The 27,655-nt window shown below is 30.6% G+C and overlaps 1 protein-coding gene across 4 annotated transcripts in view; it reads right to left on the bottom strand.

The window, feature by feature from the left end:
• Set (NAP domain-containing protein SET) overlaps nucleotides 1-27,655 on the bottom strand; it is a 65,120-nt gene that overhangs the window by 16,399 nt on the left and 21,066 nt on the right. The window contains exons 3-7 of one of the 4 annotated variants that reach the window (XM_067271029.1): nucleotides 18,932-19,110; nucleotides 18,765-18,859; nucleotides 14,816-14,889; nucleotides 4,434-4,502; nucleotides 2,486-4,252 (exon numbers count right to left, since the gene is read on the bottom strand). In XM_067271029.1, the coding sequence (XP_067127130.1) occupies nucleotides 4,194-4,252; nucleotides 4,434-4,502; nucleotides 14,816-14,889; nucleotides 18,765-18,859; nucleotides 18,932-19,110 (476 nt within the window). In that variant the 3' untranslated portion in view covers nucleotides 2,486-4,193. Of the gene's footprint in view, nucleotides 1-2,485; nucleotides 4,253-4,433; nucleotides 4,503-4,769; nucleotides 6,815-14,815; nucleotides 14,890-18,764; nucleotides 18,860-18,931; nucleotides 19,111-27,655 lie in introns of those variants that run through there. The other 3 variants (XM_067271030.1, XM_067271031.1, XM_067271032.1) reach the window with 3 other exon arrangements.

Below are 27,655 nucleotides of genomic sequence, written 5' to 3'. Positions count from 1 at the left end.
TGTCTTGAAGGCAACACACAAGGGCACAGAATTTCTTGAAAGTACCATTGTGCTGTTAAATCTCCCTTGCCCATTACTAGGGATGACAGACTTTCATATAAGATGGCTCCTCAGACCAGCACTGAGGCAATGGGGACAGTATGTCACTCAACAGCAAAGAATTAATTAAATTGCTCATCAGTGCTCCTCCACACTAACATAATAGTTGTTTGTTCCCAAAACAAAACTGAGATTTGTCAGTAAAGATGATATGTTGCCAGCCTGTAGCAGTCCATGCAAATTTGCCTTTGCTAGTAAGAACCAATGGTATGGGAGGAGACAGTGTTTTGTAGCAAAGCGTCCGCTACCAATGTTTCAGTGGTAAACAAAAACACTGTCACAATCTGACAACCAATTAGTCTGTCCTTGTGGTCTATCTTGGACATTCTCAACCTGTTTTTCTTGTGTGTGCACTGTCTTCAACACCTCCATCAGGAGAGAACATCCTAAAAGCAGACAATTTGACAAAACAGCCATCCTGTTTTCTTCAGCCATGACAATGTAACTTTTCTCAAACTTAGATTCAACAACTGAAGTGCCTTTGACCGGTGTGCTTCTTCTCTCTTTCTCTGTAAATTGAAAACGTTTTCGAACCTCGTTGGGTTCTTCCTCAGGCGTAACGGAATTCTGTTCTACAAATTTAAATATCCCGTTGAAGTTGACTATTAATTTAGAAAAGTAGGGACCAAGTAGTTATGTTCCTTGCCTCACACCACTAAGGTCTTGTGTTCAAGTGGGGAGGGGACTCGCCAATGATCCTGGTCTGGGGACCCCGCTTCAGGATATGGGGGCCATGGTCTGAATGCATCAGATAGGCCTGATTAGTGTTCAAAGATCTTCAAACAGTAGGTACCTTGAAAATTCTCAACAGAGCTGCAAGTTTTTTTTTTATAGGATACTGGAGCATATTACCTAGCATGCAAATGGCCTACAGCTCTAATAACTTGCATATCTATCACACAAATGTATGCTGAGTTTTGCAATTAATCTGGCAATTCCATCTGGAATTGTATGTAACTTTTGCCAAGGAGTGTATAATAGTTTTTATAGAATACTATAATACTCACTATGGATAAATTAATTTTACATATATAAAACTTAATAAACTAAAATGAAATAAAACTATTTCTCGTAACCAAAATATTAAGAAATGCTTTCAGATTCAGTTTGGTTACATATTCTAAAATACACAACTCAAATGTGAATATTTTTAGTTAAATATAGATAAGAATACAGAATGGTTTTAATTAATGTATTATATTCAAATTTCATGTAACTTCAGGATGGCCTTAACAAAGTTGAAAATATTTATTTCTGGTAATCAAAAAAATACTCAAATTTTAATGTTCAATAGAAGTCCTAGCTTTTGTATGTTTTATTATACCTTTCATCAAGAAATACAATTGCTGCTCATTTCATAGAATTTGTTTAAATTATAAGTATTTTAATTAATGCATAAGTAAGACTTTCTTCATATGATTAGAAAATAATTGTCATCACCAATTTGCAATATAAGTACAATTATTTTGTTGTTTGTCAGCATTAGCATTTCTAGGTATGTGATACAATATAATTTATATACTTATTGTTAAATATTTTTAAAAAATTCTAGTTTCTATAATCAACACAAGAAAAATTTTTGTGAAGCCAAGCATGAAATTTCACATTATGTATGTTTTGTTGTGTTTACAGTTAACAATATATAAATTATATTAGTTAAAACTAGAAAGCAATAACAATATAGTAACAATTTACATAACGTCTTATAGCTAATCAATTAATAATATAATTTAAACTAAATTCACTAAGATGTACTCATCCATTTAAAATGCAGATGGATATTCATTTTATATTGTAAACTCATCCTAATATTTTGCATCCTATGTTCAGTAAGCATATCTGAAAATTTTGTTACTTAATTCATGATTATATTAAATTCATAAACTTACTAATGTAATGTTAGTAATATTAAAACAAAAACCAATGTTGCATTTACATTTTTATAAATCTAAAATATTTACTCATATTTTTTTGTGTTTAATTGTTTAGAATTGTTAAAATAGAATTAAGTGGGTTTCATGTTAACCAATCTTTTATTGCATTCTTTCATTTTTTTTATAACGTAACACCCCAAGGAGAATATAAAATAAACTGAAATAATATATTCAATAAATTCATATATACAAAAAATTTAATGTTTCATTCAATGCAGTAATTATTTTTCAACAAGTAAAGAAAGCATATTTTATAAAAAGTTGAAAGTTTGAAAACAAGTCAATAGCATGTTAAATTAGAAAATATTTATTTTGTATTTAACAGTTAAATTTAGTGTTTTATTATTTCTATTACATTATAAAAGAGCAAAAGATGAAGTAGGTTAGTATAGCAGAATTCAAGTAAAAATAGATTTATCATTTCTATATAAAGAATGACATAATCAGAAAAATCAAGTTTTACAAAGGTTTATTAGGAATCGGTATTACATCTGTTCGTGTACATAGGCAAATTTCTTCTCCCATTACAACACAATGCAGGAAAGCACACACAAAACTGTTTGGTGAAGCAACCCTAAGATAGATAGATAGGTAAGTAATAGCTACTGGAAATGCACAAAAAAGTTAAGACCATATCTTGCCCCAATTACTGATTCTGAAATGAATAAATCTGTAATGGACCCAACAAAAGTAATCATGAATGATTCAATTAAGACAATGAGCTACACATAATTTTATATTTCAGTCTCTTTTCCTGTTTTTTTATGCAAATAGGAGAATAACTTGCTGAATGGAGTATGCACAAAAGAACCAAATCACAAAAGCTATTGTGCTGCTACATAAACATCCACTGTATTACAGTAAACTGTTTGTGTTATTTGCCAAATTAATCAAATGGGGCACACATTCACAAAATTTCAACCAAGTTATCATCCAAGGACATGTACCAAATGGATTATGATGACTGGATGCACTATAAAGATGAATGAATGTTGAGTTTTATACTACTACTTGCACAAAAAAAGAACACTTCCTGACAAAGACAGAGATAAAATGTTTATTCTACCACTATATGCCTGGATTTCAAAACACCAGTTTCAATTTCTGGTAATGGACTATTTAAATTTGTTGAACAAATGATGAGATTTCATACTTGTAGATTTACAACAAAAAGATGTGGAGCCAGTAGAGAAAGATAATATGAATAAAGCAGCAGCACTGTATAAGTCCCTTGGCATTCAAAGTGCCCCAAAGCCAGAGATTAGTATAAGAAGTGCACTTAACAAAATTCATTAAATATTTGTGAATTCTATTATAGTTTATATAATACATAATTCCAGTATTATGATTTTCACATATGAGCCTTCTAATTATTTCCTAACATACTTAAATCTGTATCAGAAACATTCATTCATGACTTATGAACAGTTAAAAATGTTGATCAAAAATGTCATACAACTCTTCACTATATCTTCAATCAACTTCAGTTAAAAGGAGCACATCACAACATTTATCATCATACATACATGAACTTGCATATACATACAAAAAACACACATTCAAAAAATTCACCTAAGATTATCAAAATCTCAATTATGAAATTTTACATGTAATTATTGAAAATAAAACAAAATAGTAGCTAATAATTATGCTTATAGTTTTTACACAAAGATAGTATGAAGTAAACACATTCTATTATACTTCACATTTATGAAACAATGATTTTTCTAAATACAATATGAAGGAGCATAACTTGCCCAATATAAAAATAAATTTCCATCCTTCAAGAAGTAAAAGAACAAACATAAAATACTTTGGTATATTTATGAGCCATTATGATGATGTATTATATGATAACTGTTGAAATATCTGTTAAACTCAAAATACCTATTTTCCTATGGACAATTAATCCCCAGTCTTGTTTCTTTCAACCAAGATATATGTACAGTGCTGCTGCTTTAATGTGCACAAGATATTTAAACATTTGCCTACACAAAGGGTTTTGTCTGGCCCCCTGCTCACAACACAGCTGGGGATGATATTTCCAATGGCAGTCAACAGATGAAACATCTGTAGATACTGATGAAACCGACTCGATTTTTGTTTTGAGTGGTAAGATGTTTGTGGTGTCTGGTGCAACTACAGCATTTGATGATAAATTCATTCATCCCCTTCTCCCTCACCTTCAGCTTCTGCTCCCTCACCCTCCAGTTCTCCACCTGGAAATGCAATGATTTATTATGTAAGAATGATAATTTGAAAGAAATATTGTGAATTTTCCCCTTTGTATAGTCTGTAATAACGATGCTAATTTTAACACACATGAAGCATTGTAGATGCCACTCAAATAATTGAGCAAAACTGCCATTTATTTGTTGAGACTACATAACACTTATTCACCTGCTTCATCTAAATCCTCTTCACCTTCTCCTTCTTCTTCACCTTCCTCATAGACTTCTTCTTCTTCTTCTGAAGAATGAATAGATTGTTATTTATGTAATTATATATATATAATAAAACAATTAAAGCAAGGATTTTAAAAAAATGCAAAAATTATTATTTAAAAAAAAAATCATTTCATCTTAGTTTTCTGAAGTAAGAATTTTTGTTTTCATGAAAATGAGATTTAAAAAAAATTGAATTTAAACTTAATACTAATTCATATTCTCCTTATTGAAATTCTTTTACATTTGCTACAGGAATAAATAATAATAAATATCAACTGACAAACTACTATTGACATATATATAAATTTAATATAAAAAAACTATTATTTAAAATTATTACACAAAATTCAAGCTGTTTTTAAATTAAAAATTGACTTTCTAAACAAACTTCTGTAGGGGAAAAAGTAATGCTATACCAAAATTTGTGCCACTGCTTCAAACTTTTCTTTTTGAATTATATTCTGTTCAATATGATTCAGAAAATTTAAAAATTCTTTAATTAACACGAATAAAGATTTAATTAAAAGTAACTTTTACTCATAAAACTAGAATGTAATGTTCTTATAAAAATTGGAAAAAATATTTATTAATTAATAGATATTATACAAAAACAATAACATTTAAATATTCAGAGTATTATATGATAATTTAACAAAGAAATTTTCTATAAAAACATTATTTAAAAACTATAGGTATCTAGCTTTATAGCTAATATATTCAAATCACTTCTTCCAATCAGAAAATTATCCACTTATTTTTAATGAAACTTTTCCCCCACTTGCATCAGAATAAATTATAGAATAAAATTATATATATGTAGGCATAACTATTTAAATTTCACAGAAAAATGAATCAATTTTGCTAACAATTATTGTTTGTTTTGCAACAACAATGCTAATATAAAAAATGAGATGAGTCAAAATGACTTAAGCAATTTCTAAATATTTTTACAAAAAACTGATTAGCAATAGCAACACACAGTATTTGAAACAACATCCAAGGGAAAACAGAGGAACATAAAGTACCTTGTACTTTAACAAAATTAATGTTTATAGATCTTTCATGTTCATTGAAAAATATCAAAATTATGTATTGTGACTTGACGTGCCTACTGCAATGGCTTCTGAACATAAGATCTAATGTCTTTTGGAAAGATGAAGAACTCAAGTCTCTTTTGAACATCTACTTCTTGTCAGATGAAAAGGCCAAATAAGTCTTAAAGCTTGCTTGCATGATCTTAAGTACCTTGATTTTTTCTCTGAATTATGTAAACAAAGTTTACATACCACCTTTGCCACAAAACTTGGTCAATCTGAAATCACTTACAGTGCTGTAGTAAGAATTTATTGCTAGTTGCTAGATGTTAGCTAGATGTGATAAGGAATTTTTTTTTGCATGTGCAACATGATATACAGTGCAAACATTAAACCTTAACAAATAAAGTTCAAACAAAATTATTTCAGCTGCAGTTTCAAATAATACAAGTTACATACTTTTGTGTTAAACAGTTTTTGTTAATGAAATGTATCTAACCACTCATATCATTTTGACTCATCTTGTATGTTGGCATCATACATTTTATTTGGGATGATTCTGAAAGTTTTTTGCAAATACTTTTGAAGCTAATAAATATGAATTCTGTGCTTAGTTGTTCGTATACAACTTTCTAACCAAACATTTCATAATGATGCAATTTTTAATAAAATAGTCTGTCATGTATTAAGTTGAAGATAAGGAATAATTACTGAACAATGACAAAAAATATCTTTGTTAAATTATCTTGCTACTCCCTGTACATATAATTACATACATAGAATAAAACTTTATAGAATACATTCATATGAAGAGTACTAATCTATATAATATCAACATTTAGTCCATATTTTTAACATTAAGCGTACAGATGAGAAATATATTCAAATTGTATCATGATTTATTGTAATTATATATGCCATTTTACTCATTTAATCCATTATAATAAGCTGAATCTGAAAGAACATAACTAACACATATTTTGTAAAACATTTTCTAAAATATATCTTGTTAATAATTTTTGAGGAACTATAATTTTCCATGATGTGTCTACACTGTATCAATAACATTTTAAATGATCTTGTTTTTCACTTATTTCATCAGAAAGTTGTCATCATTATGTCTGTGAAAATACACGTAAGACATTTTCTGTTACATATTTCTATGATATTACATTAAGTTTTATATAAAACACACAATTTGATGTACGGTACATATGACTTAAAACATCACAATAATACCCATTCTTAAAAACACAAGGTCGTTTCCATTCAGTATGGAGAAATTAAGGTAATATTACATCTAAAAATGTAAAAATTAGCATTATTTTTCATTATCTCAAATTTTAGACATTGGCTATATAAAATTCACATTAAAAATTGATTAAAATAATTTTAATAATTTATAAATTTACATATAATAAAAATTAAATCATTTAACATTAATGCTTTCATTTACTTAAAAGTTCAAACATCAGTTATTTCATTATTAAAAACCAATAAATGTATTATAATAAAAAGGAGAAATAAATATCATAAAATTTGAATTATTAAATAAACTAGCACACACAAATTTAATTTAAACCATGTGAACCTTAAGAAATTAATTGGTTCTATTACTTTAAGCAATGGTTACATTCTAAGACGCTCTTTATATAAATTAATAAGTAAAATTATCATCATCTTGCTCTTTCGTAATATTTAATTTGAGTAAATGTGAAGAAGTTAACAAAGCAGACAAAAAAATTCAAAATCAGAAGTAATGGAAAAAAGAAAAATCCACATTGACTATATGAGGGGGACAATTTTAAAAAGTAAATACATATAAACCAAAAACTGTTTTACAATTCTTGAGATAACATTTTGATATGGATTTAAGTATAGTAAATAAAACCTTGACTGAATTAATGCATTACCTAGAGTGAGGGGTTCCATTAAAGTTGAAAGTCCGTTATATAATAGAGTAGTTTTCCAAATGCACTTAAAAAATTGACAAATCAGTTAATCTGCTTTACTTATTACAATATACATACATTTGTTTAATATTGTATGAGAACTTTAATTTCACAGAAAAGTTTTCATATGCATTATTGCTTATGTACTGTACTCACTATAGTTCTGAGACACTAAAACAAGTATATATTATATAAACTGAAATAAACAAACATTTTTGGAAAATACACTTCATGAGCAGACTCTTGAACAAAAAAAAACCCCCGTTAATTTAATTGTGTATAAAAAGTATTTTAAAATTAACAGTGTTAAATATAAGGAATGAAATTTTGTCCATTAAATAAAGGTTTTACTGTTTTATCTTATATTTTTACAAAATTAAAAGCAATATTAAGTAAACTTAAAATTTTGAATTTTTTAGATTATTAAATCTTCTAACATTGTGTGTTTATAACATTGTTCACTGTTGTTTTAACTATTATAAACAGTCAATTTAATTAATCTTCTACATGCTTTTTTATTTTTTCTACTGTTTTGAATTATTCTCCTCATATAATCAATAATTTTACCTTAAACTATTTATCTTAATTAACAGAATCTATATATTAAAGATGTTTGAGACTATAAGACTTAGTTTGAGTAAATAGCAAGGGCTAAAAATACAGTTCAGATATTAAATTAAAGCTTTTATGCTGTAAAAGGTGTCACCAAAGAAAGATTTGAGAAAGGTGCATTGGTTCAGGTGTGATAGAGTGGGAAAAAATACACAGTGTTTAAGCATATGGGAAAGCAAATGAGAAACGGCCCACCATGGCCAAGCGGTCTTCGTACCCTGAATACTGGGAGTTCGGTCGCGGGTTTGCGCCTCAATCGGACGGACTGGCCACGTGGAATTTTCCGGGTTTTCTCCACATCTGTAACGTCTAAATAGGAGCCAGTTTCCCTTAAAAAGACCTCCTGGAAGGCATCCCTTCTTAGGCAGATCGCCCAAGTGTTGCATTGCCATAACTTAAATGAGAAACACTTTAGGCACTCACACACCATTTAGCAATTTAGTTTTTCTTAACCATTTGAACCACCCATCGCTCACTACTATTGTAAATTCCTGTTTTGTTTGCTAATTGTGCATTAATTAAGGGACTTTTGTTTTATTTTTTACAAAAAAACTAGTTTTGTCAATATTGACCACAGTGCCATCTACCACTTTAGTGCCAATTTCTGTTTTTATTTTACTATTACTTCATGAGACCAAAACAATCCAGCTCATTACTTAATGCTAATTGATGGCTTTCTCAACAAATTACCAACTAAAAGAAGAATTAACGTAAACATATGACTGTAGGTAGATAGAGTTTTATAACAGCCAATGAGATTGCCATGAGATGGGCCAACACTACCTTCACTATTAACCCAAAATCCTGCCAGTTGAAGTTGACAGGCCTCAGAAATGCTAAACCGTCACACTGGGTCCCGAATACAAAATTGAAAGAAACTATTGAGAGAAAGAGGACTAGTGGAAGGAGCCTCTAGAGAACAGGTAGACATGAATCACATGCAAATGTATTGATGATTTTTGCACAGAACATCAAATTTTAAATGAGCTCACTGTATTTTAATTAAATAAAATACATCCATTTCAACAAGTTTCTGCTAGTTTTAATATCTTAAGATGTTCTGTCCTGGATTTTTTGAATTAACAGCACTGATCTTCAATACCTCCAAAGTATTCTTTATTTTAGATTCAATATATTGTAATTTTTTTTATTGTCTGGCAAAAGCTATTTGACTGTCATGAATTTTACTTTCCTGATTTTTCTCTACTCTGTCATCAGGTTGCCTGCATGGATAATTAATTGCACTCTGAAGTTGATTTGTTTTGGACTACAAAGATTCAATTTCTCCAAAAACTGGGATTCTTTTTTGTTTTGCCTCTTTCATCTCTCTTTTGTGAAAGATAAGCAACACAATTCTATTTGACTTCAGAAACAGTTAACCCATAGTTGTTCATAGATGATATAAAAATTACTAATTTTACAATTTCTTATAATAATATTCTTTTGTGCAATGGTTAGTCTAAGGTTGAGACTCCACTAGTGTAAAATGCACCCTAATTATTTTTAATTATGTGACCTATTTGCATTTAGATTACAGTAGAACTTTGACTCCACTAGTGAAGTTTTTACAGTGATGGTAGTGTCATCAAGTATAAAAAGTAAACAGTGTTTTTAAACATAAATTGATAGAAACAAAGCATCACATCTCAATTATTCACAACTAATTTTAAAACTAATAAAAAAAACTTGACAAGCATCATCAAAACAACGAGAGCAAGAGATAAAATAGAGTGAACAGGTTAGGCTTCTGTACTTATTATTTCAACTTAAAGCTTAGCATATACTACAAGACATTATTACTCTTATTATAATATTTAAACAAGCACCTCACATAGAACATAATTGCAGTTAAAGAAATTAAGTCAATTAATTAATAATTATTGATCTAAATTTAATTAGTTAAATAATTAGCAATTATAGTTATAAATTGAATTCGATAATAATTAGGTCCAAGAAAATTAATATATATTAAATCATTAAAAATTCCTGGAAATATCATTTTGAGGTAAACTCAGTTTCAGTTCATTATATTAAATACATTATTTGTTATTTGAGATATTTCTATTTATAAGAACATTTACATGAGAATTATTTTTCTAACCATATTTTTATTTTCCAATACATGCATCACTTAATCCTTAAATGCTAATAACACATCAAACCTGACATGTTCATGCATTTCCTATTGCACAGTATTTTTAAGAATTAGCCAGAGAGCCTACACTCTCAGCAGCACTCTGGTTAATCAGTTGTTGACAAGACCCTGCCAAGATTGCTCTCTGGAAATGTACAACGAAACAAAGAATCTGTTTGTTCTGAACTCTAGTGCATGTAAACATGCAAGTTAGTAACTAGTGTAAATTTTTATACTTACAGCATGTCTTAGTAATAAGTGTCCATGAAAGCACAAAAATACCATGTTGTGCTCTTCTCCCATGTGTTAGAATATAAGAAAAACTTACTTTCTTTTTTAGAGACAGAGCATGGGTATGCTTCATTTGAAGAAAAATCAGGACCATATCAAATCAATGAGATTTAATGAGAATGATGAAGGAAATGAAAATGAAGACAAGGTAAAGGCACAAAAAGATTTTGACAGTGATGACTGAATGATTGTCTCATATTTCTGGAACAAAAGCAAAGAAGAAAAAATTGAGTCCTACACGAGGTACAGAATGTGGCATTCTGACATCATACACAAAGGAGGAGGAATAATATAAGTAAAGAATTACAATTGAAAATCTTAATGTTTAGCCTCAATCTGCAACTTTGATAAGCAAAGCTGGGAACATATGGAAGGAGGGCAGTTCTCAGAAAAACACCTGCTAAAAATATAATCCATTCATCAGGGTCCTCTGCTGCAATAGCTCTGAATTTGACTGACCCAAGTACACTTCCTCACTTTGTTTATTTCAGACATCATCCTAAAGATACTAAGCACAGAAATGAAGTAAACAGACAAAGAATAGATATAAACCCACAAACTCTACTCTTAAAGCAGTATGTGAACAACTAATAGCTTTTATAGGTCTCTTAGCTCTGTCAGCAGCTCTAAAAAAATCATAACTTAAAACTACAATACTTTTCAATTTATCATTCTGTAGACAAAAACATGCAAATCTCATTTCACAGATAAGATTCAATTTTATAATGAACAGTCTCCATTTTGATTCAAAGGAAACCAGACAAGAGGGTAGAAAGGAAACTAAATTAGTTCCAGTTAGAGAAATGGAAATGTGCCCGAAGGGGATTCAACAGCCCATTATTTTGTGAAAGAACTGGCAAAGTGTGTTGCTGGTTCCACTAGCAACATTACAATATACAACTGGTTTATTAGTATTGACCCTGTCAACTTTTGGTGGACCTTCAGAAAAAACAAAGGAACTATCAGAGGAGATCAAAGACAAATTTTCTGAATTGTGCTATCAATTCTCATATATTTATCTTATGCAACAATATGACAGTTTTGTCATATAAAGCTAACAACAAAGTTGATGATACTTGTCTTGTTTCCTCAGTACATGATTCTGCATTAGTAAACTCCATGTCTTTGAAACCAGAGATTATGAACTACAATGCAACAAAAGGTGGTGTCAATACTTTCAAATGTGCCACTCCAAAACATTTTGTGAGAAAAACAAAATGTTGGCCTCTCTGCTTTTTCTACAATGTTCTAAATACAGTCAAACCTGTTTTTATGTGGTCTTTTTTTGTGTGATTTTTAATGCAATTTTTTATTTGTGCGTTTTTTTGTGTGCGGTATAGTTGGCGACTAGTCTCGTGCGATTTGTCATGTCTCACATTGACTTATTATAGCATAAATGAACTTATTATAGTAATATTATTGCATAAATATGTGAAAAATGAAATATTTTATTTTTTAAGTCAACAAAACACCACCTGGAAAAAAATATGTAAAACAGACGATAGACGAGACAATGCAGTCAAGTGCTGACATCTGTTGTCAATAAATTCTGTCTGTTTTAATTACGTTAATTAAATCTTCAATGTGCTTTCACATTCCTGGACCATTAAGATAAGATTCATTTCAAAGCGTAAATTGAAGGTAAATGTACTGTATTATTTTTTCTATTTAGATATAAAATTTTAGGATTTTTATTTTATGTTTAGACATAATCCCTGAAAATGAATAAGGGCAAAAACAAAGCGAAGAGGAAGGTAATTTCCTTAGAGACTAAGACCGATTTTAAAACGAGTTATTTTCTATGTGAGACTTTTTTATGCGGCCCCTATTGACCACATAAAAAAATATTTTTTTAATTGTCTTGCGAAAATTTTTTTTTATAGCCACTCGTGAAGTTTCATGCGGTTTTTTTTATGCAGTCCCTATCCACCGCATAAAAACAGGTTTGACTGTATTGCTTCTATAACTGTTTATGTAATTTATTTGAATAATTTTTATCAAGAAGTTCCCGCCAAAAACTCATGATTATTTCTTGGTAAGAAATGACAACAAAAAAAAATCCCAACACACTTGAAAAAAACCATTTTGCAACAAACTTGTCCTTTCAGTAGAAATATGGAACTGGAGACAGTTCTACAGGAAAATCAGAGAAAATACTGTAGCTTTTATGATTGGAGAAAAAAAGAATGACTTCTATTCTTTGTGTCTCATGCTAAAATGCCATTTATGGAGAGCATACAGTAGAGAGATGCCCACATTGTCGTTAATTACCGTTTGTTTCTTTTCAATTAAACTGCATTGATTTTTCTAAAATTATATTTATTTGATGATAGAAGATTACACAATCAGTTCATTTATTTAAAATTTTATTTATATAAATATTGTTAAAATCTGACCCAAATCATCAGATTAAGTAACATTAACTTTTACTTGATTATGCAATCAATGCATGAAATCTTTGTCATTAACACAGTCCACTTGAAAGAAAGTTGCCAAGAACATATTGATGTGTTGCAACAAGCATAAGTTAAACAATATTAGCACTCCAGGATTAAGTAGCAGGAATGCACTTTAAATAAAATACGTGTGATATTTAACTGTTTGTTTTTTTATCCCACTCTCACACTATGGCTTATTCACACTACTGTTATTCTTAGTAATGTAACTACAGTGAGAATGTTTCTGCTAAATGGCAAATAGCTACAAGTCAAAGAAACTTGTGCAACAAGCATAGCTTATTCTTTATATTAGTGAAAAGGTTAAATCTATTCCACAGGTAGTGTTTTCTATAGTTTATATGGTAATTTGGGAAATAGCCCTAACAGAAATAAATTTTTATTTACACTAAAAATTTCTGAATGCAAGATAAAAACATGATAGTTTACTGGTATGCAGTTTAGACAGTACCAGCTTGCATTCAGAAATTTTTAGTGTAAATACAGGTTTGCAGTTTAGAAAGTGGTACTATCTAAACTGTATACCAGTAAACTATCATGTTTTTAGTATCTTTTTGTAGGTATGAAGTACATACTAGTGTAGTTTTTATTTCAGTTCTAGTAGTTATTTTATGTTAGGTTATCCACACAAAAACAGCAGTTGTAAGACACACAAATCTACTTTTTACATCACAAAGCTAAAATTTAATGGTTTTTAAAAAATTTACTTTATTAGATTGTAATATTTATAAATTTGCACATAAAGGCATTGTTGATAAACAGTTTTTGGAAGCTAACTGTATACGTTCATAACAGAAGCTACAATCAATCTCCCAAACATTTTCAGACTATTAAAGGATAAGGCCATAAACAAAAATTGTAGAAAAAGTTTAAACACATTCAAGAATGCTTTAAATTCAAAAGCAGATGAAACAACCAACTTTGGTGAAGTGTTGTATCTAATTCCTATTTATATTTTTTTCTTTTTTTTCTTCATATTTAATCAACAGCCACTTATATGCTGCTGTTGGAAAATTTTCAAATTCTTACTCTAACTTCCACTTCAAAACTATTTAACCTTTTTTAAACAGTTAGATCCAAACATTTTCAGTGCTTAAACTCTTTCCTGCTCTTACTTTCTCTATAATCTTAGAAATACTTTGAGGATAAAGCTATCACTTTTTTCATTCCTTTTTGGCTTAACATAGAAAATCTTTCCAGTCTTCAAATCTCTCTTATACCCTTCCATTTTAGTTCCAAGTGTTTTCATCATCTCTCCCTCAATCGATTTTCTTTCTCATTAATGGGGACCTGCTCTATCCAATTAATTAACTTTCTCTTTATAGGGATTCACACTTAGTTCTACAATACCATTTTTTGAGAGCTGACTTTGCAAAGTCATAAATAACAGCACCGAGATAAGTTATTTAAAAATATACCTGTATCAAGCAAAATTCACTAGGAATTAAGATTTATAGAGAAGGAACAATTATAACAATTGAATTAGCATGATTAGTATGATAAACTATAGATGTGTAGCTATTTGTAATTGTTTAGAAATCCATACAAGAAACAATTACTAACAAACAACAACAATAATAATAATACTCAAGTACAGAGAATTTTCACTTTTATACAGTCAGAAAACTCATGTTATTGAGGACTACAAAGTAATTTTGTAAACTTCACATATTTCCATTTAAATTTCACACATCAATAAAATTCTATTCAAGATTAAAAAAATTAAGTAAAATGCATATTAATCATTAACAATACCATTATGCACTATTAACATATTTTGTGCAATATAAATAGTCAAGTATCAGATTATGAACATTAAAAGTACTCTTTATTTTAAAATAAGGACTTCTAGTTACCTTCTGGATCCTCTTCATCACCTTCTCCTTCTTCTTCAACTACTACTACTGAATCATCAACTTCTTCCTCTTCACTAAAACAGAACAGAAACAAAATTTATGAAATTAATATTCAGAAATATTTAGTTTAATCTTCAAATTAATAATAATCTAAAATTAAAAATTAACATGTTTGCTATTTATTTTTTTGTCAAATCAGATAAATTACCATATACAATTGGTTGTTTCAAATTTCTTGATCTATTACTATTTGTAATCTGAAAAAATTTAATTTTATATACTACCAGATTAATCAGATGTTTTCTGTATTTCCTAAAAGGCATGTACACCTTTTATAGAAAACTTAATTTTTAAGGATTTGAGGAAACTAATTCCAGAAGATTATAATATGATATTACTACATAATAGAGAGGTTGCGGCTGAAGCTTTCAGCTCTAAAACGTTAACATCAAACATTGAACGCTGCCATCTTGTAAGCTTAGAAGTTTGACAATGGTGTTTGGAACATCATTGGAATCGTACTCAAACACCATTGTCAAACTTCTAAGCTTACAAGATGGCAGCGCTCAATGTTCGATGTTCACGTTTTAGAGCTGAAAACTTCAGCCACAACCTCTCTAATCATTTGCCGTCTTAACTGGTACTGCAGTGTAAATCAAGATGACAAATAAAATATAAAACTTCTTTGATTTATTTTTACAATTTCATTCAGGAAGTATAGATAAAACATACTGATCTTAGATCTGAAAAATTGTCAGTCCCATGGATGATGTTATAATAAGGTTAAACTGTATTATAATTTATAGATTTTGACTATTTATTAATCCTTAACTATATAAATTATACAACCTTGACCCTGACCACTGAAAATTGTTAATATGAATTTTTGATAAAATGAACTAACCACTGTTTCCCTAGCAGTTTGTATTCGTGAGAGTTGACTGTACAAAAAATTTATTGAGACAGGAAAAAATACCATAAGTTAACAATTTTAAGCAATTACTGAAATTGATCGTCCCAAAAATACAAAGGCATATTTTGTTATATGCCTTTATATTTTTGGGACAGTCAATTAAACAATTAATAAACATGTTAAGAAATTATATTTAACAATAACCCAATATCCAATGAAGCCTCCTTTGGACTTATTTCTTTCCAGTGATAAATTATGGCTTGTTTTAGTTCCTTCACACTATTATATTGCTGCCCATTTGCATATACAGCTCTAGTAAGAATCTCCCAAAGATTTTCCATCAGATTAAGATCAGGTGATAAAGCTGGCTAATCAATAATAGGCACCTCTATTAGCTATTAAAAAAAACCATTCATATATAGTGTTTGCTGTGTGAATAAGAGCATTGTCCTGTTGAAAGAGCCACTGAGTCCAGCAAAAATTCTGTAAAAAGCAAGTGGCATCTTTCCTTGCAAACTAAAACCACCCCAAACCATACATAACTGCTGTTTGTCATATAGTCCTTCCTTCTCAAATTATGCCAGTAGTGGCTCCAACCATCTGGACCATCAAGATTGAATTTTTTCTTGTCACTGCAGATGATTTGTTTCCACATGTCCATCAAGTTCATTTTATCCTTTGCCCATAGTAAACATTTCTCTTTGTGAATAGGCTTTAATGATATATAAGTCAAGAAAACCTGCCCTATGTGATGGTAAGCTTTGAAGGATATCCTGTTGATTTCTTTTGACTATATTTATCTCCTAGTTTAATAAAGTCATCAATTAGTGATGACCTATTTAATTTTTTTAGCAAATGCTCTTGCAGAGTAATTTTCATCTCTGATAGCAACAATAAGTCCATTAAGGGTTTGTTTTGGCTCATTGATAAATTAATAATTCTAACCAATTACAGTCATTACTAGTAGTTTCTACTGGGCTAATGTTGACCTCTTGTATCTTATTATCAACCTGCCTTATTTTTTGGGACAATCAACTTTAAGATAATTGTTTAAAATTGTTCTCTGTCTTAATAAATTAAAAATATATATATTTTAAAAAATAATAAAGATTTAAGTAAACAAAAAATAAACAGGATATGCAAATTTTCCAGTGTGAATGATTTTATACAGAAATCTACTAGTGTCCTTATATTTATGGGACACTCCTTATGTTTGAAGCTACAAAAATAAGATATTTATGTAATTTTTTAAATTTTATAATTTATAACAAAATTATTAAATATAATTACAGCATTATATAATTAATGTACTTCAATTGTTTATGTTAAAATTCTTAAACTTCAACTGTAAAGCATAATTTATGCTGGATGTGAAGGGAATGAAAGCAAAGAGGAAACGAGGCGAGCAAAGTGAATTTCGTTCACACTGCAAGCAATGTTAAGCATGGTTTCAAGTTGTAGTTTTGCACTTATACCAATAGATAGTGTTTTAAAAAATTCAATCTATATTGAGGTTACCACGTTAATGTTCATTTTGTTTCCTGTTTTGTAAGCTTATTGAAATTAAATTATATACCAGTATTATTTTCAATATAGATTTTTTTTAATTATTGAGTGCCATTTTTTTTCCTACTGTAAGTTGAGATGAAAACACATTGCTTTCATTGACTCATACTTGCCAACATGCCATAGCTGTTGCATATTCCCATTTTTAATTTATTTAACTCGCTTTGTGAGATTATATACACTTCGTCAATAGCTCTCTTCACCTTGTTATATTTCATACCCTTCACATCCAGTGTAAATAATGCTTAATGCCATGGCCTTTACATTAACAGGTTGACTGCCACAAGCATTTTGTACAAACATGTCCTGGGTGCTATTTTGATTATGCAATGCTTATTTGCTGTTTTAAATTTTTTTAAAATGTAATTATAAAAGTAATATTTAATATTTAGCAAAAAAAATATCAATGTGAATTATCTTGTAGCAAACATGTGAAGTAACTTTTCTTTTGCAAACAAAAAACTGAAAGATAATTTGGGTAATATTAATAAATATGTTGTTTACTTGTTTAATGTTTTTCAATATTTTTTTCAATAAACTTTCTTTTAATGACACCAAATTAATTTGTCATTTGTATTCCAGGCACAAACTAGCCACTTTGGTAGTACACTCAAACCTGTTTTTATGCAGTAAAATAAACAGGATATGCAATACGTGCAATGTGTTTTGTGCAATTATTTTTGTGCAGTATACCAATTAATTGAAATTCATATACCGCACACAAAAAAATCATACAAAACAAATCGCACAAAAATAGACCGCATAAAAACAAGTTTGAGTGTATATTTACTATGAAAATATTTGTATATAACAATCAAAACAGGAAACTCTTAGTACATTTTAAACTTCTTTATAGTTTGTTCTATGATGCCCAATCAATTGTCGTTCTCATTCCCAACACTCACTGATCAGTTATATTAACTAGTTACTATGGAAAGAGTCATATTTGGCACCTATTACTTGATTGCCAACTACAAGATAATTCATAGTCGACAGTCAACATGTTATGTATGCTGTCTAGCTGAGTTTGCTGAGAAATTTATTACTTAGTTTGTATTGTCAGATATAAACCAAAAATTTAAAATCATGAGTAAGAGGACTTATCTATGAGCATGTCCAAGCAAACATATGATGAAATCAGTCCATAGCAGCTGTTATGCTGATAATAACTGACTATTAAACCAATAAATATCCCATTATTAAATAATATTAATTAAAATTTTTTTTAAAAAAGTAATTTAAATAAAGTGATATTGAAATTAAGAAATCTTCTCAAATAATATAGTAATGAGAGCCTACCATATAAGGACACTTAATATCATAATCATCAGAGAACAATTGTTCTATCCATCATACATAATGACATCATATTCAACCAAGTATTAATACATCCAAATACAGCATTATTTTCATAAATATTGTTTAGAATTACAAACTGATATTTGAAAGAAAATGCCATGAAACTCTTACCTGTCATCTTCATCACCTTCAAGTCCATTTTCTACTTCAATGTCAGGTACAAGAAAATACTGCAGTGGATTTGGCCACATATCATCTTTTATGACCTATAAAATTGCATTATTAAGACAGCATTATGGCAAAATTCCAGTACTTATTTAAAACAACTAAAATCATACCTCTGCAATATCATCTGCTGAAGCATCTCCATGATCAGTAAACCAAGCAAAAAACGTCCTTGGCTGTTCATGCCCACGTTTTCTGCTATTTTTCATTTGTGCTTGCCTTTCCTTGTGGCGCTTAGTCAAGTCCATTCCATCTTTCCATTTTATTGGAGTAGACTGTGAAGCAGGATCACCTGTAAATATTAAGCTTCAATTAGACTTATTAAATGTTCAAAACTGTCAACATTATATTATATTACAACAAAATTACACTCAAAAAAATCTTACATTTTTCTTAATTAAATATTTTAAACTTTGTGCATAATTAATATGGAAACACAACTTCATACATTATAATCCAGTCACAAAAACTTCAAATTAATTCATAAAACAAAAAACATTCATAGTTTACTCTCATAAATCTCATTCAATTAAATATCTCATTTTGACAAGGAGAGTATTCAAATCAGGGTACCAGTGATTTAGTAAATTGATGGTTCATTAAATTTCACTACTTCCTAATTTATCATAAATTCAACTACTGAAAATTTTATATTAAAATTGCCTTATGCTACTTAGCTTATTAGAATTAGTATCTAACTACAGGTTATGGCATTTTGCAAACATTATATTTTGTCCAGATACAATCATTTACAATTTTTATTTCATTGGTTTCATGCTTAAAATTTCTCCTTTGTAATGATAGAAATGCAGTCAAAATCAACTCCATTCAAAAATTCATTGTATTGAAATTAAAGTATTAATAAATAAAATCTTCAAAAACTTTGAAGTATGAAAATCTTATTAAATCCTAAATCTGGAACTATCTTATGAACTGAATCTACTTAACCTGATAAAGGCTACTGAATATAGCCAAAAACATTCATTTTTAAACAGTGAATGCTGGAGATTGAGAGGAAGGTGTAAATTTTTGTGTTTATTAGAATCTTTTAAAAGTTTTAAATAAAGAAACTGGAGAATCAAGAAATATAAAAATTTAGGAGAAGACAACATTAACAATAAAACCCACACCCAGCAGAAATAATAACTGCTAAAATAATCACTAAACACCTTTCAGCTGCTGAGACATTTATTTACTTACACATTAACATTTTCAGCCTAATGCATAGGCCATCTTTATATGACTGATTTTGGAATACCAGTTAGAAACTGTTCCAAAATAGAATGCAATTAATATAGAATATTAAATTTTAAATATTTGAATATAAATGTAACATTCCAATAATTCCAACATAAAGTAAATTAAAAACTTTAAAATTAACATGAAGTGAAATAAAATATAAAATAGAACTAGAATTGTAAATTTTAAATACAAAAATATATCTTAGTAAATATGGTAACTATAAGTTTCTACAAGAAGCTTCTTTTTTTACAATAAACTTCCATACTATGTTCTTTGAATGCTTATATCTGATGAAAAGAATCACTAGTTAGCAACTGGCAAACATTTGTTACAAAGTTTAGAAAAGATAATTTATTTACAAATTCATTATAACAGGGAATGATGCTTAATGAATAAAATATAACCTAGAAAAAAGCAAAATGCAGAATGGATCAGATTAAATTTATCAAAAAATAAGAAAGCAAAATTAATAAAATAAAAAATCAAAGTTCATTGATCATTTATTCTATAGACCTCATACATCACAAGTATGAAGCTTTATTCTAGAGATTCAAACTATTAAAAAAACTTGACAACTCTGATACTTATATCAAGAACACCACCACCCAAAAAACTAGCATATAAAATGTTTAGTATAAGTAAATTTTAGTGTTTAATTTGTTTATAAGATTATTAATATTAGATAAAACGAGTTTTTGTAGTGATGAATAATCCTATCCCTATAAACGAGAATTTGTTACAAGATCATTTCTGTTCTTGTAACAGAATTCTGAAGTTTAGAAATGGCAATTTTCAGTGTTTCCTTCCATATCTGAATATTAAAAATCAAAGCAATATTTACAGATAAAAAACTTACACTTTTTAAATAAAAAATATTTTGAAATTTAATTTCTAATTACTTGATTATCAAAAACTCAGTAACAGCATCACTATTTTATAAAATATGAAATATTTTTCAGCAATAAAGGATTTTAATTTAAACTGAGACATCCTTTTATGCTGTCACATGACAAGAAGAAGGATTCTTCAGAATATTATCAAAGTAAGATCAGTTAGTGTTTTCATGATAAAACAAATCTCTGGAACAGATTACAATGGATCCCTTTATTATCTTTTCCAGAGATCCTTTTCATCATGAAAACATTGTAACTAAATTCAATAAACAGACTATTTCTTAGTAATTCATTCTGGATATCAAAACTTGAACTGTATGTGGGGTTTAGATGAGCAACATTCCTAAACTGTTAAGACAATAAACAAGTGGTTGCAGGGGAGATGAGAACGGGAGAGAGAGACAATGTGGGGTCAAATGTGTGACATTCCAACACTGTTGAGACAATAGACAAGGGGTTGTGGGAAGACGTGGCAGAATGTGTGAGACAGAAGGGAAGACAGCAGTGCAAAAGGGACAAAAGACAAAAAGACATTACGAAGGCGAGAACATTGTCATTCTATCACTTCAGTTATGAACGCTGAAAGATTATTGTGATTTCTAGTTCTATACTTCTATCGATATTCCTACAAATTCTGGGGGCTTGTCCAGTATATTGAGAAAAATTCATATGAGAACTTTTGGAGGGACAACAAAATCCAGACAAGATGGCAGAGTGGATGACACTACGATGAACAATGAAAAACTATGACTGACTCTTTTAGCTAACACAATATAATGACGGATGCAAAACATCTGAAGCATACTGATTTGAAAATTGAAAACTATAAGTAGCAAAAGAGAGTTGGTGCAGATTGGAGGCAGCATTTTTGATTGAGAATGCCAGAGACAACGACAATGCTGACAAAAGTGAGGACAGATAGTAATATTATGCAACATAAAAGTGAGTACTCTAAGCCCATGGTTCTCAATCCATGGTCTGAAGAACACAGGTGCTCCATGAAGCCACTTCAAGCATTCAGCAAAAAATCAAATAGACAATTAAAAATTGTTGCAAAAGAATCATCAATACAATGTAAAATAATTTTTGTATGGGAATGTAATCAGCAAATGCCAATGTCATCACCTACTGGATCAAGTGTGCTTGATTTCAAAAAGGTTTGCCACCCTGCTTTAAAGCTGATATATTGTAAGCGTTCCACGGGAAAAAATGTCAAAATTTAGTGTTCCCCGACTTCAAAAAGATTGAGAACCATTGCTCTAAGCCAATGTTTACCTTTAGAGATGTTGATTAATCTCTTGTTCAGTGGTGATGACGGAAAGAATGTCGTTAAGTGGATCTCCAATTTTGAAGACATGGTGAAAATGTGTAACTGGAATGGTATGTAGAAGATAATTTATGCAAAATGACTACTCAGAGGTTCAGCAAGAATGAACACAAACTATGAACAATGTACTAAATCATGGAGAGCATTAAAAGTTCTTTGTGCTGAATTCTCTCCAAAACTGAACAGTAGGAAGATTCACAAGCAACTTTCGACAGAAGTGAAGTATCAGAGTGAAACTTATCAGGAATATATGCATTGGATGATTGAAATTTCATCACATATTACAACTGAGGAAGAATCGGTGATACAATACATCGTAGATGGAATTCAGGATGAGCAAGTAAGTAAAACAGTGCTTTATGGTGCTACTACTTTCAAAGAATTTTGACAAAAGCTGTAAATTTATGAAAACATGAAATCAAGTTGTAAGCTAAATGATAAAATGACAGTGGGACAAAAACTAGGGCATGAGATTAAGCCTAATAATTGTTTTGGACATGAAAAATGTTGCTATAACTGTGCGGAAAAATCATGTGAGTAAAAGTTGTCTGGAGAAAGACAAAGAATAAAATGTTTTAGTTGTAATAATTTTGGTTATATTTCATCTGAATGTCCTCAAAATGTTGAGAAAAGAAGTTATGAAGTAAGGGGAAAAGAATTTAAGTCAAAGCCTGTAAAAGAAGTCAAAATAGAGGAAGTGAGCTTCATTGCACTTAGATTCAGGAGTGATATAAATTTGATGAGAGCTGATGATTACATAAAGATGGGCACACCAAAATTAACCGGAAATTCATTAGAATTTCATGGAGTTAGTGAGCATAAGAGTTCTACACTGAAAAGTTTTTGGACTATAGTAAGTGTTAATGGACACCAATTTTCACTTCCTATACATGTGGTTCCTAGTTCATTCCTTGCTTATCAGTTATCATTGGGAGCAGACTTTCTGAAACTAGTTCATATCAGTTTAAAAGGCAGTTATGTTGAGAAAATTATTAAAGCAAAAGATGCAGAAGTAAACATTTCAGACATATACAATATTGATGTTGCCTGTGTAGATACTAGTGGTGTTGACATGAGCCATATCAATGATACAAAATATAGAGGAGAGCTAGATCTAATAAAAAAAATCACAAAGCAGCCAGAGAACAAGAAACAGGGATCAAAATGAACATTATCTTAAAAAATTATCCAGTTTGTCAACATCCAGGATGACTATCTGCTAGTGAGAAGGCTGAAGTTAATAAGGAAATGGAAGAATGGTTACACAAAACATCTGAACAACCCACAGATGATGAAGGAAAAGTAGAAGTAGCACAATGAATAATGAAACTTTGTGACCAGTTAAAAGCAGAAAGAGAAGCTTTATAAAAATCTTCAGAACCTAATCATTGGTTACAGCAACGTCATGCATCAAACATTAAGCAAAGAGTAGAAATTGCAGTTGCTCAGGAGAAACAGGTGGAAGTTTGCTGTGCATTACCAACTATCAAAAAGGCACCACAAAGCATTGATGATCATTCAATGGAAAAACAGCATGTTGTTTATGAAAGATTAAAATCAGAAGGTGAAGAAATCAATATATATTATAAAAGTAAGTGTACAATGTGCGTGCCGCTAAAACTCAAAAACGAGTCCCAGTACGATCAAGGGAGTTATATGGTGTGGTAGCCCTCTATCCTCCATCCATGAAGAAGGTTCCCATTTTTACCCAAAGAGCATGCTGTTGAAGATATAAAAGCTAGAAATTTCCCACTGACCAGTTTTCCAGTAGTCCTAAGAACTGGGAAGCATGTCAACGCTTAGGACTACTGGAAAACAACAACCACTGGAAATTAACACTACAAGAAGCATCAATCACAGCCTCAGCTGAATAAATGAGAGACTTATTTGCCATAATTCTAACAACATGTAACCCATTGAATCCAAAACAGCTATGGGACTTCTTCAAAGAGAGTATGAGTAATGACATGCTGTACCAAATCTGACAAGCTCACCCAGAACTGGCCATCGAATTCAACAATGACATCTTCAATGAAACACTCATTCGCCTAGAAGATAAATGTTTAGCAATAAAAAACCAGACCTTAGTGCAACTTGGGATGCCAGCACCATGGAAAGATGCTTTCAGTGTGCTAAACTTCAAAATTACAAAGGAAAAAAGCTACATCATCTACAAACTACTTCAATATATTGCTCACAACAAACCACTCCTCAATGATAATAAAAAAAAAATTTACATTATCATGGACTGGATAACGACAACACTTTACTTGGACGCACCAGGCGGCACCGGGAAAACGCTTCTAATAAATCTATTGCTGGCAGAAATAAGTGCTAAACAACACATCGCATTTGCACCCTCTGGCATTGCAGCCACACTTATTACCAACTATCACAAGTATCAATATCACAAGTATCAATATCACAAGTATTATGGAAGGAGAACGAACTGCCCATTCAGCCCTACAACTACCGTTGAATATAGCCGAAGAACAATTCCCAGTATGTAAAATCTCAAGAGGGTCTGGATGGGGGTGAACTTCTAAAACAAGCTAAAATTATCTTCTGGGACAAATGCACAATAGCACATAAAAAAATCACTCAAAGCCATGGACAGAACATTACAAGACTTGTGAGGAAACTCTGAAGTGATGGGAGGAGCTCTACTCATACACTCAGGAGATTTTCAACAAACACTTCCAGTTATCCCCAATTCAACACCAGCAGACAAGATCAATGCATGCTTTAAAAAAAAAAAAAAAATCACATCTCTGGCCACACATACAAATACTGCAACTAACAAAAAGTTAGAGAGTCGAACTCTTGAAAGACAAAACAACAGCACATTTTGCTCAAAAACTTTTACAAATAGGCAAAGGCACATATCCCACTGACCAGACGACCGGCCTCATTGAACTCAACAGTGATTTTTGCAACATAGCCACTACTGAAAACGAACTCATCGACCAAATTTATCCAAACATTGTTCACAACTATACCAATCCGGAGTGGCTATTTCAAAGGGCAATTTTGACAACTAAAAATAATATTGTCAACGATATCAACTTTAATATTCAAAAGAAAATTCCCAATGAAAAGAGAATATACAAATCAATCGACACGATGGTAAACGTTAAAGTGTCAACTTCCCTACAGAATTTCTAAACTGTTTGCAAGTACCAAGGAATGCCATTACACTGCCTTCGATTGAAAATTGGATCTCCAATCATACTACTCAGAAATCTGAACTCACCAAAACTATGTAATGGATCAAGGATGATCATCAAACAGCTATCGAATATCATCATCGAAGCCGAACTTATGACTGGAAAGGACAAAGGACACACAGTATTTATCCCCAGAATACCACTGATCTCTACTGAACATTTCAATTTAAAAGACTGCAATTTCCAATCAAATTAGCCTATAGTTTTACAATTAACAAAGCACAAGGACACACTTTAAAACATTGCGGCATCAACCTCAAAGACTCCTGCTTCACTCACGGTCAACTATACGTAGCTTGCTCTCGAGTAGGAAATTCGAAAAATTTGTACATATATACCCCAGATAACAAAATGAAAATGTTGTTTATAAACAAGTATTGTAAATAGTTAAAAAAACTTTATTGAAAACATATTCTACCTCTTATATTTTAAAGTTTATCCTTTTATTCCAACTACCACACAATCTCATATCAACTCCCTGAGCAAAGCCGGGTACCCCAGCTAGTCATACATATGAGAAAGAGAGCGAGAAAACGAAAATATGACATGAGATGAAGTAGACACTCAAGAAGCAGAAATAGATGTGAGGGCCTGGATCTAAGAAATGACGAAATTCAATTTGAATACCTTATTATTTTCATTTACCGTTTTTCCAAACGATTTTAGAAAGTTAGGGTTAATTCAACCACCGAGAAAAAAAAAAGGAAAAAACACCCGACAAATTTTCTCATAAAAATCAATCGTAACCCTTCGTTCCCACGACAATACTTCCTTATAGAAGATGAGTTAACTGTTGAAAAATGATTATGTCATTTTATTCACCATTGGTCCAAAAGGACTATCACCTCTGACGTACATCGCAAAATCTCGAAAAAGAGAGCCCTAAATAAAGAAAAAACAATGACGTACGAGAGAGAGAGAGAGAGAGAGATTCTGACATTTGTCAAGTATGTGTGTACCGTGGATTATCGTCTCCCGCCACTGAAGAATCCCGTCTGACCTTTCCTGTTTGATTCAAACTTTCGTTTACTCGACTCCTCCAATCCCAACGAACTTACGTTCTTCAGAACTGTCTGTCAGCATCCAGAGACTATCAAAGTATCACCTGCATTTCAAGGTACAGTAGAGACTCGTTAATCAGAACCCCGGTAATCGGAATCTCCGGTAATCAGAACGATTTTCAGTCGGACTGTGTCATGCTGAATTGAACGTTTTTGATACTAAATTTACTTCTAAAGTATAATTTTCGTGTTTTTATATTCTTCAATATATTTATTTTGTTTGTACAAAATGCAGAAATAATTTTTAACGATACGATAGCCTCGATTATTATTATAAAAATTTTCGTTAGGCTTAAAATCGACGAAAATTCAACACGAAGCGACACACAACGGAGAAAAATTTGAACATCGGACAGGTTAATATATTTATTCGTACATAATCGGTAATCGGAACAAATCACTAATCTGAACAACCCCAGTCCCCAACTGATTCCGATTTTCGGTTCTCTACTGTATTTACTCTACTCACGATGTTTTGTAAGCTCTCTCTCTAGTCAATTGAAACGTGGTCCGGTTTGATAATGTAAATAATTCTTCTAATTATGTTAAATAATGTATATTTTATTTGTTCACTAATAAACGGGTATATTTTTGTCGACTTACGAGTTGGTGTGCATTTCTTCCTCCATTACCATCTCCCCCATTCGAACCTGGAACTAAGTACAAGGTCACTCGCGCTTAATCAGTCATCTTTTCCCTTCTTCGATCCCGAAACCCGCGTATCTATCCGCGAGACAATCGATAGATTGGTGTCAGTTCCTGACGTGAAAAAGGATCAAACGATCCTCATTCGAAGAGAAGTTAGACCGCTCGATCCTTAGTCATCCTTTCGACAAGCGAGATCGGACCCCAAGGTCTTGTGCCGATAAGAGGTAGGGAAGGAAAGAATCATCTTCTATCTCCAGCCCTAGGTTAATCTCACATAGATAATATCCTCTTCTATTATAATAGGATCTATGGGGGAAAAGAAAAAATGGAAGAAAGATTGCAGATTGCTTGATCTACATATTTAGAAGTCCTAATCAAAGATGACGTGACAATCACACTCAACCATGTGATTCAAAATATCAAAGACAGTCTAGAAGAT

The sequence above is a fragment of the Centruroides vittatus genome, unplaced genomic scaffold (genome assembly GCF_030686945.1).
Source record: "Centruroides vittatus isolate TY-2023 unplaced genomic scaffold, ASM3068694v2 contig_391, whole genome shotgun sequence".
NCBI classification, from domain to species: domain Eukaryota; kingdom Metazoa; phylum Arthropoda; class Arachnida; order Scorpiones; family Buthidae; genus Centruroides; species Centruroides vittatus.
The sequence above is the reverse complement of the archived record's forward strand: the minus strand, read 5'-3'. Positions and strand labels throughout refer to the sequence as shown.